Genomic DNA, 20,424 nt, shown 5'->3' on the forward strand with positions numbered 1-20,424 from the left:
AGTGTTGATGTGCTGATTGTTTCAGTGATCACAGAGCAGATTGGGGAACAGACGTTCCCCGGTCTGCTCCCGCTCTCTATCCTGACAGTGTTTGCCATGGTCCTAGGACCTGAAAACCAGGGCAGGGGGGTGCGCACAATAGCAGGCTAGTACAAGTAAGGCTAGTAAGGCAAGCCCAGACCACTTGTTTTAGTTGTAGCAACCGGCCCTGCTGGACGTCATTGGTTGCTAGGATGCCAGCAGTCCTAGCAACCAATGATTTAAGCTAAGGGGGGCTGTGCTGGGCTATGGCTGGCTGACAGTGGATACATCGGCATCCGGGGTACCCAGTGCAGGACGGTGATCATAGTCCAGAGAGAACAGCTACTTGGTCCGTATCCAGACCATGGTCAGCCATTTAGTGACCCTTGTATACAGTAATATTGAGATCTTAAAAGTCACTTATCAGGTCCCCACAGAGGTTTTTACTATTCTGAGTTGTGCATTTTGGAGAATAAAAATAAACTTGTTATGAGAGAAATATGGGGACTGCCATTACTGACCTTCTAAGGGCTTGTTCACATGTCTGGATCATATCTAGACCAGAACAGTTTGTTCTCAGACCAAAAAGCATCTCAATGTATCCCTATAGTATTTCTGGGCTCTGTTCACACCAGCACAGTCCATTCCAGGCCAGACAAAAACAAATATTGATTGTCTCATTTTCTCTGGTCTGGAATGCACTGGAACACATTGGAACGCATCAAAAATGCATAAAATCATGGTAAAATCACAGTAAGGCTCCATTCACACATATCGGTAGCATTTTCCACACTTTTTTGTGCAAACATTAACATACATGTGGATTCCACACGCTTGAGCCTATTACTATAGCCGAAACCTGAGGAATACGCCCATAAGGTTGTGCTTATACTATTTTGAGGGACGCGTGGTTTCACACCGTGTGGCCGCCGCAATAGTCTGAACAATACACATTGCAATGCATTGTTTTTTATGTTTAGCGTGGTTCTGCGCATATTCATACAGCTGAATATGAGAGGAAAACTGCTCATGTGTGAATAGAGCCTAAAAACGCGGCAAAACACAATGCACGGCATTCCAGATCTGGTCCAGAAAATGGTGTGAACCTGCCCTAAAAAAAGCTAGTTGTCTGTTATTCTGACCCACTGAGTTGAATACTTTCTAAATCACTGGCCTTAAACTATTCAAGTCAACAGTCCTTATATCCATGTCACAAAGTAATACAATCATAAGATAAATGAGAAATACTTAAATAGCTTCAGTATTTATTTAAAGATTACATTATTTTTGAGACACATAAAAAATAAATTCAGAATAATTTTTAACAGTACTTGTAAATATACAGTGGGTATAAAATGTCTGCATACCCCTGTAAAAGAGCCAGGTTTTTGAGATATATAAAAAAAGTGTGTATGGACTTTTATCATTGGTTAGAAATTGAATGTGATTGGTTAATTCTGAACAGAGCCACATCCCTAACGTATGCAGCATTTTATTTTTTTTCCCCATTAAACTATTTTAGTTTTTTTTTTAAATTGAATTGTATAGATTATAGGTCACATTAACAAGGTGGAAAAAAAAATCAGAAGTTATTTTTTTACATCTCATAAACCTGGCATTTTTTAAAAAACTAGGTAATATGCTGCAGGTTTGAATTATGACTCACATGAACCTTGTCATTCACATCATCCCTGACAGCACAGTCTAGCACTCAGAAGCAGACACTGGAGACAGTTCTCTTTCACAGCTGTCAGTAATGACAGTTTCTTATCTGACATGTGGATGACTTGTGAAAAGCAGTGATACGAACATCATCAGCTAGGACAAATAATCCCTTCAGGACTAATGTGAGCTTTGGGTACCATGGATTATTGGTGACCCATAGAGAGTATCTGTCACACACTGCCCATAGGACCTCAGCTTACAACCTGGGTGACAAAGTAATTCAAGTACTGGACTGCATCATACATTTCATAAAAGTTGCAAGACTTATTGGCCAGTATATTTTTGCCTAGGTAATATATTTAGATATGCTGATATATTGTACCAATTACATGTACAACTGCAATGCAGCAAAGCCTGAGTGAGTGTGTAACAAAGCCTAACCTTCAGCTGTCTGATTTATAAATGGGAAAAAGAATATAAACACAGATTTCAGCAATATGCAAATTTTTTGTGTTGTGTTTTATGACACAGAACATTTTTCTCACCAATTAAATTTACTAACCCTCCCCTAAAAAAACTGAGCTGTCCCACCAAAATGAACTCACCTCAGCCTAGTTCCTGACTATTTAGCTGATATAGTCTATCACAGGAGTGAGCTTGGAGCACTGGCTACTTTACAACACACAGAGGGACCATGGGGAACAAAAGTAGCCCCCTCCAGAAGGAAGGACAGTGTCAGCATGGATTCAGGGATTATTTGAGGATCTACAGCCGAGTGATGCACAAATTGGTTACATTTTTGTTAATAGTTAAAGGTATTTGAATGCATTTATAAGATTTAACCCCTGAGTTTAGTGTCACTTTAATTGTTACTACCTGTAGCCAAATTCAGAGGAATGTTAATTAACTAGAGCAGTGTGGTTAATACCCAGGACAGCCAAAATTGGGGGGCAGGTGAATTCAGGTGCAGAGCAGTCTGATGTGCTACAGGCCCTCTCAGTGTCTTCAAGTTACTATTTCTGAGGAGACTGCAAGGTGGAGTTGAGAGAGAGACACTGCACGTAACTGACTTACTGTGACTAATAAACCTTCAAGAGGGACTATAAGTACTGGGGTTGATTTACTAAAGGTAAAAAGGGTGTTTACTTAAAAGATTAAATTATCACTTTGCAGGGGAATTGTGTCCTTAGCTTAGTGAATGAGGTGAAGATCTCTTGACCTCCATCATCTAATTATGTGTAAGCAAAAATATATTTTTTTTAAATGTCCTTACACATTAATGGTTAATTTTTGCAAAGTGATTTTTTACATTCACTAAGCTAACTGAGTAATTATTTTCAAAGTGAACAAGCTCTGTGTTGTTTATATACTCCTTCAAGGGAAGAATATTTTGTACTGTGGAAGGAAAATAAAATATTAGTATGTAATTAAAGTGATTATGCAAATGAGAAATCAATACAACTCTTCAAATGTTGTCAGCCCTCATGTTTGCTTACTAATCAAAATATTTTAAGGCTCTAAAATAAATATACAGTGCATGTATAATTTACAGTCATTTTAGAGATATATGGCTAATAAATGGATTAGTAAATATCGGCAAATGCCAGCAAGCAGTGCCAAACCACCTACCTTTGTACTGCAACAGACTAGACCCAGTGAAATGTTATATTTTGCTTAACCTCTTGCCGTCCGCCCGTAGTAAAAAAACGGACGGACGGCACTGCAGCATCTGCGGGTTGCCGTCTCCAGACGGCAATTTTTTTCTGACACTATAGTGAAAATAGTGTATTATGGTAACTGTACAAGGTTTTTATTTACAATCACAGGCCTTTATATTTTTTTCTAAATTTACATTCAGACCGAACTGTCCAGTAAATGTGACAACTGAGACTAACTATTATACATTATACTGCCAGGGGCGTTTACAATGGTCAGCTTTTGTTCTTATGGTCTTAAATTTTCATCAAAAGAAAGGATCAACAGGCAATGGTGCTTTATTACAGGGTGGATTAAGAAGAACAAAAACTTCCATATTAACAGTAGTGGCAGACTGCAGTATATATGTCATTTTTGGTTTTGCCAATAGTCTTTTTTTTTTTTTTAGAGCTCTTATCTTCAGTTTTTCAGTGTCATGTAATAGCTTCTGTCTACATGTGACTACTGCATTTTACACTGTCAGGCTGGCTACATATGCATATTTTAGAATAGCTAAGCCTTAATGTAAAATTAAATCTGTAAACTACAGCACTTCATACTTATTGAATAAAAAAGTAAACAATCCAAAATATGGTGTTTTGTTCTCACTTCAGAACTCACATCCATAAAACTTGCCTATAGTCTACAAAGTAAAAGCATAAACAATCATTCTGAACTCATGCAGACCTTGCATACAAGAGCTTGTCCACTCTACATCATTAAGAGGTCTATATGTAATGGCTTAAAGATTTACCATACATTACCCAATTAATCATTTGCCTGTTTTACAATGCAAGTTTACCATCATTAGAATTGATACATTTATTTGTTTTAAAAACATTCACTAACATCCTGATTTCTTCTTTATACTGTATGTTAAAGTCCAACGGTAGCCAGGACTTTTAGCTTTGGATAGGATGGAGTAGGGATGGAAGCCCTGTAAGGATTTTACGGTGTACTGTATGTGACCACACATCTGAGACAGGAAGTCATGAGCAATCTCTCCAGTTGGAACACAGACTATAACGAAACACATCTTTTTCAGTAACATGGGGAAGTGTGTGAACCTTTCTCAGGTTATCAGTACAGTCTATGCCTTCCTGTCTTGGTGACACCACTCCCCTCATTTCTTGTCCTGCTGTCACAGGCTATTTCAAGGACAGGAAGAGAGGTAAATGTCAGCAATACAAAAATGACTAAAGTCTTAACTGGACTTTGGCTTTACAAGCTGGTTTCAATAATGTTTGCCATATTTAAAATAAAAAAGGCACTATTACAGGTGTCACCTGTTAAAATTCTCCACTTTGAAGTAAGCATATCCTGCTAAGTCAAATAATTTAGCATGACGACCTACAGTGTTGTTTGATCTAAGTTCACATTCATCAAGGGTTTGCAGAACATTTCATGATTCATTCGTTTCCATTTACTGGCATTTGCCCTTACAACATTTGCCAGCTTCAGAAGTCCAGCAAATAAATGTTGTCACTTGGTAGCGAATATGTGTTGATTTAGGAAAGTGATTATATGTTTGGGCACAGCATGCATGGGTTTATTCGTTAGCTGTTGGAAAAGAAGGAAACCCCAAAGACCCAATTTACCCCGTGGTTAAGAAATGTGTGCACAGTGCACACCAACCACTTCTGGACAACAGAGTTGAAGAAGTTAGAGGAAAATTAGTAACATCATTTTAGGCATGTTACCTGGAAGAAAATGGCTTGTGAAAATCACAATTCAGCATATTTATCAAATGCAACTGTGATACTCTGATAGTTTTGTCATTCCAAATAATAGGGCTGTACAGTGCAGTTTGAGACCTTATTACAGTAAACTCTCAGTTATCCGGTATTCAACTAACCAGAAAACCAAATCCCCTGTGTACTCACTGTTTTGCTTATCTGCGGCATGTATTATCCTGAAAATGATTGTGTGTCTATTTGTCCTAAGTGTGTATTCTTGTCCTAATTTGCTTTATTACTGCATTTCAATATTAATATGAAGTCAAGACATAGTTTATGTTATTATATGGTATAATATGGGGTATGGCATTAGTTAGAATTATTTTTAATAGTAACTCTCAAGCAACCAGAAACAACATTTATCCGGAATCTACCAATCCACGTGGATGCTGGACAATGGGGAGTTTACTGTATTTTGCAATACACGTGTATTTGGGAGGAGGTGTAGCCTAGAAAGGGATCAGTACCCATGGCTGGTGTAGCATGACCAACCTGGCATGGTATAGTGGTATCACAGGGTCATATTGTATGGTTTCTCTGATATTTACTAAATTTAAAACCTTTGTATTAAGGATGATCAAACTTGCTATGTATAAGCTAGCACATTTAGTAGATACAAATAGGTCATTATTTGGTGGTCAGGCATTAAAGGAGAACTATGGGGTTAGGGCTTCTCCCCAGAGTTCTCCTCAGGGCAACGGGAGGACCCAAACTAGCGTCCTCCCATCACCCTAAGCTCAGTATACTGCCAGCTACAGCTCGCGGTATACTGAGACGGTGCAGCTGAAGCGGATCCCGACAATTATGTCTGGATCCGCCCAGCTGTGTGAGTGACAGCTGGCTCTGCCTATCTAGAGGCAGAGCCAGCTGTACCCGCTCCCTCCCCCATCCGTTCCACCAGTCAGCGCTGGAGGATCGAAGCGGGGAGGGGGAATCCAGCCACTCCCCTGTCACGGCAGAGAGCTGTGACAGGATCGAGAAGTGAGCGAGCGCCGGTATGTGTTCGCTCACTTCCCAATCTACTGAGCCGACCTGTGACAGTCTCATTGTCACAGGTCGGCTAGAACTATGAGGTGAGTGAAAAGCACTCACCTCATAGTTCTCCTTTAAATGCTTTATATTTCTGAAAATTATTGCTCCTATCTTTATAAGCTAAAGATAGGAGCAATAGCAAAAGACCATCATGAAACTTGTCATATATTACAACATGTTTGTGGTCAGCTTAAACTTCATTATTTTACTGCATTATTTTACTGAATCTGACCACATGTATGAATAAAACGCAGCTTTCAATTGTACTAATACATTCAACACAGTTTTTCAATTCATTATGCTAGTTGTCATGCTGACTCTCTGGTTTCAATACTTTTTGAGTTGCTGACCTGCAACAAATATGCAGATCAAGGGCTCTGACCACACTTTTTCAGTAACATGCTTTTTCTGGGTCAGTGATTTAAAAGTATGGAAAGTAGAGATACCAGAAACCGCCAGGAATCTAGCTTTTTCTCAGTATCATATCCATTAGTGCTACACTACAGCCACAAAAAAATATGTCTGGGTGTTTGGTCATATTCATATTTTCCCCTACCCATGGCCAGTAATGGCAAAGCTCACTTCAAGTCAGGCTGATGTGGGGATGAAAACAGCTATAACCAGTGGCCTCAAGAAAAAGTCCATTGCGATGTCTAAGCACCAGAAATACTATTTCAGACATCAATGTTTATCCTTCACTTTTGAAAAACAACACTCCACTCCAGCACACTTTATTTTCCCTTCCCACCTTGTCTATAATCTTGTATTTGTTTCACCTTTGTGTCCACACCTTCTCCCTCTCATTTCTAAATTGTCTCTCTCCATTCCCCTCACTGTCTTGCTGCAGTTCCCTTCAGACAATCAGTGAATGCAGGCTCCCACTTTGAACATACTACCTCATCATACAAACTGACACAGCCATGCTTTTCAAAAACCCGCAGCCAATCTGTTAATCATTACTTATTTACAAATGCCTTCGGGCCTGGAGGGGCCTGTAAGGAGCGTGCACGATACCCCAGTCAGCTTCATTTTCCCTGCAAGTGAAATAACTTAAATAAATAAATAAGTGTTAGGAATACAGAAAATAAATAAATAAGAAAAAAAGGAAAACACTCCCCTTAGGCAACCTAAACCCATCACTTTCCATTGCACATAAAATGTACTGGATAACACTAAAGTATTTAATATATATGGTATAATATACCTACAGGAATGGCCTTTTGTGCAGAGCATGGCTGTCTGGTATCTGGTAATTTGATGTTTTGCTAAAGGCAACAGCAAAAGAAAAAAAAAAGCACCTAGTGTAGTGAACTGTCAGTGGAATTCTCTAGGGCCTGTAGGGTAAAGATGTACCCTAAAGCATCAGAATCTTGACATGGCTTTGAAGCACATGAAAACTGTGTAAATAACTCCCTGGAATTATTATCACTCAAGATCAAAGGAAGGAGAGAGATTTAACAAAACTAGAAAAGGGGGTGAGCCAGTTCAGCTCCATGAGGCCAGTTAGTGTTTGCAGTGTTTCTCTGCTTTTATTATTTTAGCAATGTGAAAGCCAGCAGTACAGGAAAAAAACACTTTATTTTATACAAGCACTCAGTCAGTTTTGCTTCAGGCTTAGTAGTCTAATATTCTTGGATTTCTAACCAGACATCATTTTGATACTTGAATATGCCAAATAAATCATAATGTAGTTGTTTTATGTTTGTATGCAACATACACTGAAGCCTACTATAGATTGGTAATTTCCCTTTACAATTGTAGTGGCAAAACAAATTGCCCAAAATAGTATTGTGCAATTTTTTTTTTCATTTGATTAAACTGTTTACATTTGGTTTACTTTTGGTTAGCCAGATTTTAATTGGTTTTTCTATGTTCCACTGTTAATTTTGTGTTATTCATATGGGTTGTTAGTCAAGTTACGGCACAAAATCCAAACTTAAAGCTTGGATGGATTGAAATATCACAGAAAGGTATGGATGTAAAAATAAACTTGATATTTTCTATTTGGCTCTGTAAGTTGCAGTTCCTGTTCTGTAGACAGCTACAAAGTTTTGAATCTCCTAATTATTGTACTGCCACGTCACGCCTGCATTATGTAAGAAAAGCCTCAGATGAACAGTTTGCATGTTATTAGTTTTTCCCCCTCTCCCTTCACTGTCCAAATCAATTAATGAAGATTTGATTCCAATCGACAGTATAAAAGGGAAGGTAATTCTCAGGTTCAGCTCAGATTGTACTAATACATTCAACACAGTCCCAATGAACAGATAGTTGTACTCGCAGGCACTGCTTCAAAGAGAGACTAGCCTTAGGCTAGCATATCATGGGAGCTGGCTGATTGGTTCATGTTATCATTAGTGCCACCGCTCGTTTGCAGTTACACAGAAACAGGACGAGGCGAGAATGCTCCCACTTTACAGCCAACGTATTTTTCAAACGCCTTTTCAAATTGTTTTCCGTGACAGAAATTGTTTTTTTAGCTCTGTCATTACCTGCTGATACGCTGACAGAATAAATACTCATGCTTTAAAAAGGCATCTAACAACCCTGCAGGTTTTTTTTCACCCGAACTCATTTTTTTCCCTTTAGCTGCAACATTTATTTAGAAACAGTAAAATAGAGATGAGGGTTTAAACACATACTGACACATTGCCTGCTGCTCTGTGGAAGAAAGAAAGTGTATCCAAGGGTAAAGGCAGGTCTTTAAAGCCATTCATCTCGGTACATAAAGTTAAGGTCTCAATGCATCAAGATTGTGCTAAACACTGCAGCACCTTGGACAGCTGTCAGGATATGTCAAAACACACAGCTGCAGTACCTTGGACAACTCACTAAGACCAAACAGCATCCACGCAGGGGCTTTGTACAGAGTACCCGTTTATGGCTTTCAACATAATAGAAAGGATAAAGGTGTAAGTGCCTTCTCTGTAAAGCGAAGGCATGTGCTTCCTTACTAGACTGGCACCTTTACTGCAGGGATACTAGAGTCTTAAAGTGAACATGGTCCTGCCAGTGCTAACTTAATTAAGAAGTTGCTAGATCCTTTAAAGGCATGCTAAACTTAGTGAATCACTGATCAGAAACAGTTAAGCAGTCACAGAAGTTAAAATAAGGACAGTTAAAAATGTGTAAGATCCCGACGCTACTCTCGTGAAAAAATAACGTGATCATCACAAAAAAATTCTATCATTTAGAGCTGCTAAACACAAATGTGCAACCAAGAACACCATAAAAAGCTCAATATATAAACTATGTACTGCGCCCCAATCAATAAAGTATGCAAAACACTGTTTTGCATACTTTATTGATTGGAGCGCTGCACATAGTTTATATAATAAGGACAGTTAGGCAACTAACTTCTAATAGAGGCCGCCAAGGTTACCATGCTATTTTGGTCACAACATACTCACATTTGCAAGAGTTTTTGCATGTAGACTTATAGTGCCTAGAAGAAGATGAAGTCACTCCCCTGGGGAGATTTCATGTTTTATTGTCAATTTAAATGTAATCATATGTAATTTTGTGGGTTTTGTTTGTTCACAGCAGAAATGTATTTTTTAATCTGAAAGTGAAAACAGATCTCTGCAAAGGGATTCAACTAGAGATGCACCAAAACCATTTCTTCCTGACTGAGTACCGATACTTTTGCTCAAGTACTCCCCAATACCAATAACTGATTAGTGTGATACGACAGTTGGTATAAAACAATACAGACTAATGATTTTAAGACAGTGGTGGAGTGCCGGTCCCAGGTGCAAATGCTGCGCTCCTGGTAGTTCTACCACTGACTCCAAGCTGTAGAGGGACTACAAATTATACAACAAATGCACTAAAATGAATTTCCTGCATTTACTCTACCGTCACAAACCTTCCAGTGCCTGCTAAGAAAAATTGTAACAGCATGATGTTGCTAATACAATGTTTCACTATGAGGAAGTTGTGTTTATGATGAGGTGCAGTTGTGGGCTTATGTCAAACAAAAGAGTTTAGTCTGATGGCCAAAGGGTTACATTTTTTTATCAGACTATAGAACCCTTTTCCAGTCCCTCACATGGATTCTGGCAAACCATAGGCGATACAGAATATCATATGAGATTTAGTTAACAATGGATTATCTTAGTGCATGTGAGTAGGACAATATTAATAGTAATAGTAATACTAATAATATTGTGTACCTGGCACCGAGCAGGCTGGGGGAACTGATAACTTTTTCCTGCCATATTTTAGAACGGATGAGCACTCTTATGATGAGATATGTAGTTTGGTTTCAAAGGGCAAATACCCTTTAGAACAGAAAAAAAACATTTATTATTACTTTTACGATAAATCCAAAAAGAATTGGGAAAAAAAAAAGATTCTTCTCTCATTTTAGGATGATGGAACCATGAGAACTACAGTAAATGCCCAGCTATCCGGCACCCATGGGAATCGCTAGGTGTCAGATAACTGTAGTTTCTGGTTGCTTGATAGTTAAAAAATAGCTCTCAACCAAGCACATCCCCCCCCCTCCCCCCCGGATAGCTGTAAGCAGCCAAGGACCAAAAGCCAGACTACTACTGGAAAGATTATCTCTCTGGTCCTTTTCTGCTCAGTGGGTGGGTGCATTAGCCAGCCTGCTATTGCAATTTGAAATAGCCAATAGCAGTCTGGCTATTGAAACCTGCCCACTAAGCAGAGGAGTGGACCTGAGAGAGAAAGTTCTGTCTCATGTCCGCTCCTCTTCTCAGTGGGCAGTACAACAGCCAACCTGCAATGGCTGTTTCCATTTGTAGGCTGGCTATTGCTCCCCATTGTTTACATTCTGCTGTCAACCACGGAATCTATCCAATGGCCGACAGTAAGATGTGAACAAAGAATTTTGTTAGCAGCTAAATACATTTATTGTGCACCAAGCAACCAACCATTTTTTTGTGTGCAACAAGCAACCAGAAAAAAAAAAATTGAGGCCATATGTCCTCGATTATTTTTTTTTACCATGGTATGAGAGTGCCGGTTGCTTGAATGTCAGATAATGGGGAATTTATTGTATTCTTTAAGAAATTTAAAATTATTTATTTTTAGATTTGTTGATTAAATTATGTATTATTCCATAATAAGTAGGTTGTTGTTTTTTAAGAGTTGCTTTATATTTTAACACATGGTAGGATGTGCATAAGCTATATATTAAATGCCCTTCCACAGGCACAGCTGAAATTGCCAATACAAAATGTTACTGTAGCACTCCGTCATATGTAGTCAGAGAATAGCTATACCAGTAGCACCAGAAGAGGTATATCAATCATGTTTCACAACAGAATGCATGAGCCTGATTTTTTGATTTTCTGAAGTTTTTGTTTTCACTCATACTTGAAGTGCAGTAAACAAAGCAACTATTTTGTTGGATTCAATGTTGCATTATACTCAGTGGGTTTTTCTTGTTTACAGCAGGCCTATTCGCATTTGTTCTCTGAAGAGGGTGCAGTAAGGAACCATTATGAGAGCTGAACACTGTCAATAATTTATGTCTATTATACAGATTTACAGCAAGCTAAGAAATTGGTTTATGGATGCCTCTGTGAAGCACAAGTAAAGTACCTAATAGAATACCAATCCTTTTGTTAAAACATGTGGTCTGGTGATTTGGTAGCATTTCCTACATATGGTACACACAAATGTCACATTTTGCTTTCAATCCTTTAATCTGAACTAGAAGATGGCCATGCAACTATGCAGCTATAGAATTGTGAGAGAGAAAAGTGGAGGTTGATAAGAGATCCCCAGGTCAGAGGCTCCTAATCCTTCATATGGTGTACCATCTTGTTACAATCTGAAGGGACAACCAGAATTGTGATTCACAATGAGCACACTGTGTGGTGTAATATTCTGGGCACTGAAGGCACAGTAGCAGAAGATAGAGGAGGACTTCTTGGTGTCTCAAGGCCTGAAGGATCTTTTCACAAATCAACCCACCCCTGAGAGGCAGCAGCAGGAATAGGAGAAGTACAAGGAGGAGGGTTGGGGTGTCAGCTGTTAAAATGAAAAAATGGTGCAGGCTTCCAGGGGTATGTTCCACCCTTTCCAATCCCCAGGAGTTGTAAATGCATGGGGTCATATTGTTGAGGAGAACGTTGTCTTACGCTACACTAATGATGGGTCCGTTGCTGCAGGCAATTTGTCACGAATGGAATAATTCATGCTGCAGTTCCTGTGCAAGAACCCCAGGATTTGGGCAATAAAGGAGAGGGACGATTATTGGTTGGCCACCCTTTTGGATCAACACGTAATATGTAAGATCTGATCCTGTCATCCCAGTGGGAGCAAAAAAAGCACCAATTAGAAGAAGTACTGTGGAATATTTTCTTCACCTCCTTTCCAGAGAGTGGCAGGATACCCTTTCATGGCCAACGTGCCTCAGATTCTCAGGTTCCTGAAAGGAGAAACAGTGGTGGTGGTGTCTGCCTCACCGACACTTTAAAGTCATTCTTAAGAACACATGGGCCAGACCTGGCTGCTGGCAGAAGTGACAGGCATTGCCTAAACCATATTATTTCAAATTACCTGGGGTCCAGGGTAGATGTGGACAACCTTCGAACAGAAGATGCACTTTTGGGTGTCCAGGCTGGATCACTGACCAGAGCTTGACCAATATGCATTGAGCTGTTGGCTTGCCCTGCAACCAGTGTGCTATGAGAGAGCAATCAGTACTGTGTAGTAGTGCAAATATAGCCTACAACAGATTGTTTAAATACTGTTTATGAGGTCTGCACAATTTTCCTTCCATTTTTAAATCGAGAATATTTGCCACATTTGTCTAGGATTTGTAGTAAATGAAAAACAGAATGATTGGGATTAGTTAAGTAAATCAGGGTGTCCAGTGCGTATAAGAAAATATATTTTTCCAGGGAATGAATGATCAAACATTTTATCTGAGGGGTCAGCAAAATTAAGGCTGCTAAGTGCTCAATTGCTGGGGCAAAATATATAAGGGAGAAAGGATAACCTTGTCAAGTGGCTCTAAAAATGAGGAAGGGTGATAAGATGTAATTGTTGACCCTGAGTTTTTCTACTGGGAAATTATATAGTAGCTGAATCCAACTGATTAAATTAGGGCCAAATCTGAATAGCTGTAGAACATGTACAAGAAACAACCATTCTACACCATCGAAGGCCTTGTGGGTGTCTAGTGAGATTATAGCCCTACCTTGAGTGAAGGGGTGATACTGTAGGTTCATGAAGAGCCTGCAGATATTCAGTCTAGCAGAGCACTCTGGCACACACCCAACCTGGTAACTTCCAATGAGGGAGGTAACGTGTTTATTAATCCTTAACACCAGGAACTTGGCCAAAATCTGTGCATCTATATTCATGAGCGATATTGGGTGATAAGAGTCACATTTAGTTGGATCTTTACCTGGTTTCAAGAAATGATCAAAGCTTCTCTCATGGTTGCAGCAAAATGCCCATATTAAAGGCCTCAATAAACATACCAAGAAGGTGGGTACCCAAAGGTTGGCTGAACTGGTGGTACCGTACAGCTGGAAAACCATCCAGACTTGCAGGTTTTTTTGTGGGAAACTGGGCCAGTACCCTCTCAACTTTCTCCAAAGTTACATAGTTGTGAGGTTGAATAAAGTCCATCAAGTCCATTAAGAAATCGTCCAAAAGTTTCTTGAACTTATTTGCTGAAATCACCGCCTGTGGCAGTGAGTTCCAGACCCTAACTGATCTTAATGTAAAGAACCCCCTTCGCCCCATGTGCTGGAATTTTTTTTTCCACCAATTTTAGGTGGTGGCCTCTAGTTACATTTGTTAATGTTAAAGACACAGGTCCATCCAGTGTGTGTTTACCTGTGTAGGATGCACTAAGAATTTCCATACCTCTGTATATTGTGTTCCCTGAGGAAGACATCTAGAAGTTTATTAAATGTGTCTATACTCTCAGCTGACACCTGTGCCTGAGAAAGAGAGTTCTGTAAATAGTGTGTTACTGATTCTAAAATCACCATTCAACAATTTGTAAACGGAATTCATATCTCCACTTAGACATGTTAGCCGGCAAAAAATTTGGTCTGGTTTGTTCAAATTTTTCGTTATTTCGTTTTTCAGGATTTGGGTCCGAAAGGTTTCGGGATTCCGATTCTGAATTTTCATTGCAGCAAAGTAAAATTAGGAAAAAAGTGACTTTTTATTTTTAACTTTTGACAGACCACAGTAACAAGCCAAAAAAAACCCAGCGTGGGTCCCCACCCTCACCAATTCGTACCAGACCCTTTAGGTCTTGTGCGAATTTTAGTGGGACTCTAAAATGTTACTGTATTTTGTGAATGAGTAGGGGGTAACAACTATACCTTACTCATTCAAAAAGGGGGGGGGGCGGCATCTGGGAGCCTCCTGTATTGCTTACTGGTCCAGCTGCTTTAGGCATTGCTGCATTTCTCACCTGCTGTTTAGTATAATTTGCTTTATGACTAGTTCCTGCCCAGCTTCCCAATTTACCTTTCTATTTAGGCCACTGTCTGCTGAGTAGGGTGAACCTGGGGTTAGCATGCAGTGAAACCTGTCTCCACCATCATGAACTCTAGTGAACACCGGCTAACTCTTAAGACTCCATGCCCCAGGGGATCCCACACTGCCTGCTAAGGCACTGTGGCACTCCGGATTGGCCTCTGTCTTCCATTTGCATCTTATTACATCAGCTTCGGCTTCCAGCTGCCCTTCCAGTTCCACAGATCCCGTCCACGGTTGTGTCCTCTCCTTGCTCCTGGGGTTGTTGGCCTACACTACTCACAACCAACCAACTACCCAAGGTGCCCCGTATGTGTGGCCTCCTTTTGTTCCTGATGGGAACTTTATCCATTAGCTTAGTGCATGTTTATATACAGGTACTAGTGAATAAATGTAGGCAATGTCTGCCGGGGGCTACACCACGCCGTGCAAACACTGCTCTTAGCCCCATGAGCCCACTTCTGCCATGATGGGAGTGGTGTACTATGCCCCAAACTCTGGATAATTGGGCTTTACGCACCACCTAATGCACATGGAGCATACAAGGGCATTCTAATAATGTGTGGCGTCTCCAACATGATTACATAACCCCACATTGACCAAAAGGGCCCTATGAAAAGGACACCTCCCCGACAGATATCTTATACTGTAAACAACTTAGGACTCTCCTAGACCAATTCTACTTAGTGCATACAAGACAGGAAATGCATCCCTCAACTTCTGACTTTACATTGTATTCACACCCCCATGTCTCTTTTTCCCTGTATCAAGCACATCACCCTCACGCACACTGCCCTCCCAAGCCTTTCCTCAGCAGTGATCTTACCAACCCCCTGCACAGATCACAATACCACCATCAATCTGAATTCCTGGTTGACTAGGCCGACTACCTATTTAATGATCTCTCTGTCTCTTTTAAATTAGAAACCACCATTCAGTAGTAGAAGTTTCTGTTCAATGCCAGAATGGCAGAATTACCAGTTACACTGTGGGAAGCCCATAAGGCTGCACTGAGAGTAGTGTTGATCCAACAAGCTTGGCAGCAGTGCAAACGCAGAGAGCTCCGATTTAATGAGCCGGAGACTGAGTTTGCCTAAGGCTCTGCTTGATTTAAAGCTAACCCTACCCTTGTGGCCCGGTCTGAACTCTACCATATCAAAACAGAGTTGAATCTCTGCCTCGTGCATCAAGCCAAAAACGTTCTCCACAACATAGATTTTATCTCAAGGGTAATAAGCCTGACTCCATCCTTGCCAATAGTCTGCATACTACTAATCAAGCATACAAACCTTCAATGCTTAGCAAAGAAGTAGGCCACCTCACTTATAACCCAGCATCCATCCTGAAGATATTTTGTCCTGGTGTACCTGTATTCCAAACCAGTTCTGTCTGATGCTGAGATTACTCCAATGCAAGTTATTTGAGCAATCAAACTCAATAAACCTCACAAAAAACAGACCCAGAGGGCTTTATGGTCAGCCAGTATAAAAAATATGAGACCTTTTGTCACCTAATTTGGTGTGTATGTTGTGGCATTGCGTGGCAATACCACGGTGTTAGGTGCCCTCTAAGTGACCCAGGATTCTCAGCCAGAGAGGCTGAGTGGCTCCAGGAAGCAATTGCTTGTATCAGGAAAGAGCTGGATTTTCAGTCCTTTCTGTCTTTTCTGGATCATAGTTGGGTTCCTGGAGCTGGGGCATTTCTTAGAGCTCTGGGTGGGATGAAATCTCCATTCCTGGGCCCATGCTTTAGTAGCAACCAGCACCTAATGGTGCACCTGTGTAAAACCCTCATGAAGGGGGTGCTGGGATGTGGTCAGGGCCCCACCTGGGAGACACTCTGACTCCACCCAGGAGTCAGAGTGGAGGCCAGTGCAGCAGGGAGCTGTGGGTTTGTGAAACCAATTGTGCAGGTTAGCACGTTAGTGATGTTGTCTGGAGGAAACAGACAGTGGCCCTGAGGATTGAGGCCGCAGCAGCCTTGGTGCAAGAGAAGACTGTTAAAGGACTGGAACACTGTGAGTGTGTGGGACAACTCAAGGATTGGTGAGCCAATATATGTTATATGCTGAAGACAAGCTATTTTATGTTGGACTTCCTTTATTGTCTGCCTTTGAAAGAATAATAAATACTTTTGGTTAATGAAAAAACCCTGTGTAAGTGCTCTGTGAGCTCCCCAACATTACAATGTTTAACACCGTTTGAACAGGGGACATATTTCCTAGATCCTCCTTAGAAGCATCCATCTGTATGTCGCCGAAACTGGATGGTGATGCTACTTCCTGGTTCAATTTCCAAGCAATCTCCCTTATCACTGTGGACATTAAACTCTTGGCCAAAATCCTAGCCAATTGCCTGAACAATCATTCTGACTGTTTTCCTATTGAATGCGGAATGAGACAGGGTTGCCCTGTCTCCACTATTATCTTCTTTGGGGATAGAGCCTCTAGATCCTAGTAAGGATATCGACTAATATCAAAAGGGTTGAAGTGGCGGCCAACACCACAGGCCCAGGACCCTCACCACATTAAACAGTTTAAAAAAAAAAATTCTGCATTGGAAAAAGTCCCCCATCCCAGTGCCCAGCTCCCATGCCCTTTGTTTGAAAGTCCCTTGCCCATAAGTCTTACAAATTACCAGAATTGATTTTCAAGATTTGCTCCACATTGATTTTAATGGGGTTGAAATCTGCCATGAGGTTTGATGTACAATCCTATTTGCTGATCCTTCTGCCAATATCAGCAGCAAATTGACAAACTCTGTCTGACTGAGCTCTGTCAATTTGCCGCAGGTACTGGCGCAACAACACATTGGCTGTTTTTACCACACATGCTCCGGTTAAAGATAGGTGATTAACTACATACACAAGTATATTTAACCAGGACTATGTGTACTTGTATCTGGGGTGGTAGGTTTTCAGAAACAGAGCAGATAATCAGCCCCAATCTGCTCAAAAATGACAAACAATTGAGATTGGCTAACAGGGCCATTGGTGCCTGATTATATTTCCCAACTCTGTAGTGGAAGCATTAATATATCACTCATTCCTCTGCTCTGTCCCCTACTTGTTTCCTCTACTTTGTTCATACTGACCCCTTCTGTCACCTAAATCTCTTACTTCTCCTAATTCCTCAGTCATTGCTGTTGATTCTCTGTTCTTCCCTTTGATTTAACTAGAAAATGCCTCATGGGATGAAACCACTGGTTGATCTTACTAAATCCCCATAATGTGTCAGCTGTCTTAGCTGTTAACTCATGACACCTTTTTGGAATGCTGGTAGTAGAGCTAAAGTCATTATAGAATTTCTCAAGTGTTTAATTTGATATGCGTACTCCATTTCACATTAATGCTTGTCAAGCCGGACATTTGTTGCAATTTTGTGGTGTATTTCAGGTGGAAAATAAATAACACAGCCACAACCTACCTGCTCAGGCCTGCAAGATCAGGCCAGTGATCTGGAAACCCCTGCTTGGGATGCATTGTAATTATTCCCAAACACACCCATTGCAGGCTCCTTGCTGTCTCTCCTATACAGAAAACTATATTTAAAAAATATGTCCATACATGCCTGTACTGTGCAGAGGAGAAAAAGGGAAAAGAGCCACTTGTATAATTCGGTGTAAGGGGAGCACATTGTAGTGAAAGCCACAATGGAGATCCCTTAGAGGGGGCCCCAGTGAGGAACAGTGAGTGCATAGGGCCCACAATAGGCATCATCCTCTTTAAGGACTTAAGTTCCTATTCAGCTTATGTTTTACAGAGAAAACACTAATTGGCGTAACTTCATCAAATGTCTGTGGATTGATATCTATTTCATAATTTACTTTAAAATACCATTTGTGTAAAAAAATGTGTGTGAATGCCTTTGTGTATTCATTCATTATAAAACACACATTTTCAGTTTTTGCAAAGGCATCTTGTGCAAAATGTTTAGTGATGCTAGAATAAACTACTCAGAGACCTTTGCCCATCTAATGAAAACTGTTAGTTTGTTACAGACTGTTATGACAGGCATTGAAAACTTCTCTGTTTCTCTCTTACCTCATATTTGGAGAGGAGTTTGGTGAGTGCCGCATTCCTCCATTCCGCTGCTTTTTCTTAGGTGACAATGCTGATGGCTGCTCATCTTCAACTGCAAACACAGGCAAAGCAGGCAAAGTGGTCAGGCAGGGGGGATTGAGGACTGTAGACAGAAAACAACAAGAAACTAACAGAAAAAGAACAGAGGTGAAGGGATTACACACAACATAGAACAAGCCAATCACTCACAGTTTACCACCACTAGACTAAAATGAGTAGTTCGAGAGCTATTAGTAAACCATATAATCACATTATAATGTGAGATTGAAAGCGGATCAGTCTAAGACAATACATGTTTTGTTAAAACAGGCGGTCAGTTATAATTCATGCAGGATCTCCTTCATGAAGCAATGAATTTCTGACAGGAGTAAAACTCTTGTATGTCATTAGTGACTACAAAAGCAGTGTAACTGAAAGCACCTTCTACAAAATATGAAAAATAGCTATATTGTCAGGAACACAGGTTTGCAAACTAGTCAAGTTATTAAGGATTATTTGTGTTATAAAACTACTAACACATTGAAGACATATGGAAAAAATCGACAAAATATTTTAGGCATCTACTAACTGGTGTAACAATAGCTAAACTGGTGTAACCTATCATGATTAAAAGGGAAAATACATCCACATAGCTCGCACTACTTCGCTTTAAAAATTCTAAAAGCAAATAATCCCAATTAACTATTTTAGTTGAGCACTGCACAGTACTACCAATTATTTAATGTGCTGAGAGGGTGCACAACTACCCAATGAGATTATTACCTATATATAGATATATATATCTAGATATATATCATGCTATTTAAAAACAAATAGAGAATTTAAATGAAATTACATAGTATAAACAAACTACTGATGACTATCACTGCGGTATTGCACAACATCAGCTATACTGTATATGGCAATCAAACATGAATTCTATTGCCAAATGTTAATTCTCTGTTACGATTGTTCCACTAATGGGCAATTGAATTGCCAATGCTTGCATATTCATGCCTATAGAAGGAAAATGGCCAGGCACCCCCACGGTTGGTATCAATGCCTCATTCACAGGCTCTGCAGATAACTCTTAATAAAAGCACACACCGCAGATTATATTCATTCACACCATGTTTCTTCTATTTCCTTCTACTGCAAGGTTTAAAACCACATGATATATATGCGTTTTCACTCTCTATTAGCCATTATGCAATGTCAGCCTCCATGTTAAATATATCCTGGGAAGACTAACTTAATCTCCAATTACCTCCTCCCATACTGTATTTCTAGATTTGTACTGTTAGCTGTTTGTTCTATTAATTAAACCCTCAAGGGGTCTGCAACATACTGGATTAGCATGGGCTTGATTTTCAGGGCCCTGCTGAACAATTTAAAGCACTGTTAACCTGTTAATGGCCCACTTTTTACAGAAAGGGGATGCTGTTCAACAAAGCAATCAAGACCAGCGGTAAGCAACAAATTATTAATACCATCAACTGGAGAACTGTGTCATGCATCAAAACTTTTATCTCTGCATACAACAAATAAAACCAATTCAAGCACTTAGTTGTGAAATTATTGTCTAAATTTGTATTACTCTTCTTGTTGCCGCATGCCATGTGCTTTTAATGTGCACAAATAAATGTCCTGCCTAAATTTCCTGATACTAACATAGCTAAAGTTACCTTTGAAAAAGTTATATACAGCTGTGCTATGAGGTAGTAATTATTAT

General features: G+C 40.0%; 1 protein-coding gene across 1 annotated transcript in view; it reads right to left on the minus strand.

Annotated features, from left to right (window-relative positions):
• Nucleotides 1–20,424, minus strand: part of KCNMA1 (potassium calcium-activated channel subfamily M alpha 1) — a 166,238-nt gene that overhangs the window by 61,014 nt on the left and 84,800 nt on the right. The window contains exon 8 of the mRNA XM_018558162.1: nt 18,675–18,765. Within this exon, the coding sequence (XP_018413664.1) occupies nt 18,675–18,765 (91 nt within the window). The remainder of the gene's footprint in view (nt 1–18,674; nt 18,766–20,424) is intronic.

Source organism: Nanorana parkeri, unplaced genomic scaffold (assembly GCF_000935625.1).
Source record: "Nanorana parkeri isolate BGI_ZX_2015 unplaced genomic scaffold, ASM93562v1 scaffold322, whole genome shotgun sequence".
In the NCBI taxonomy this organism is placed as follows: Eukaryota; Metazoa; Chordata; class Amphibia; order Anura; family Dicroglossidae; genus Nanorana; species Nanorana parkeri.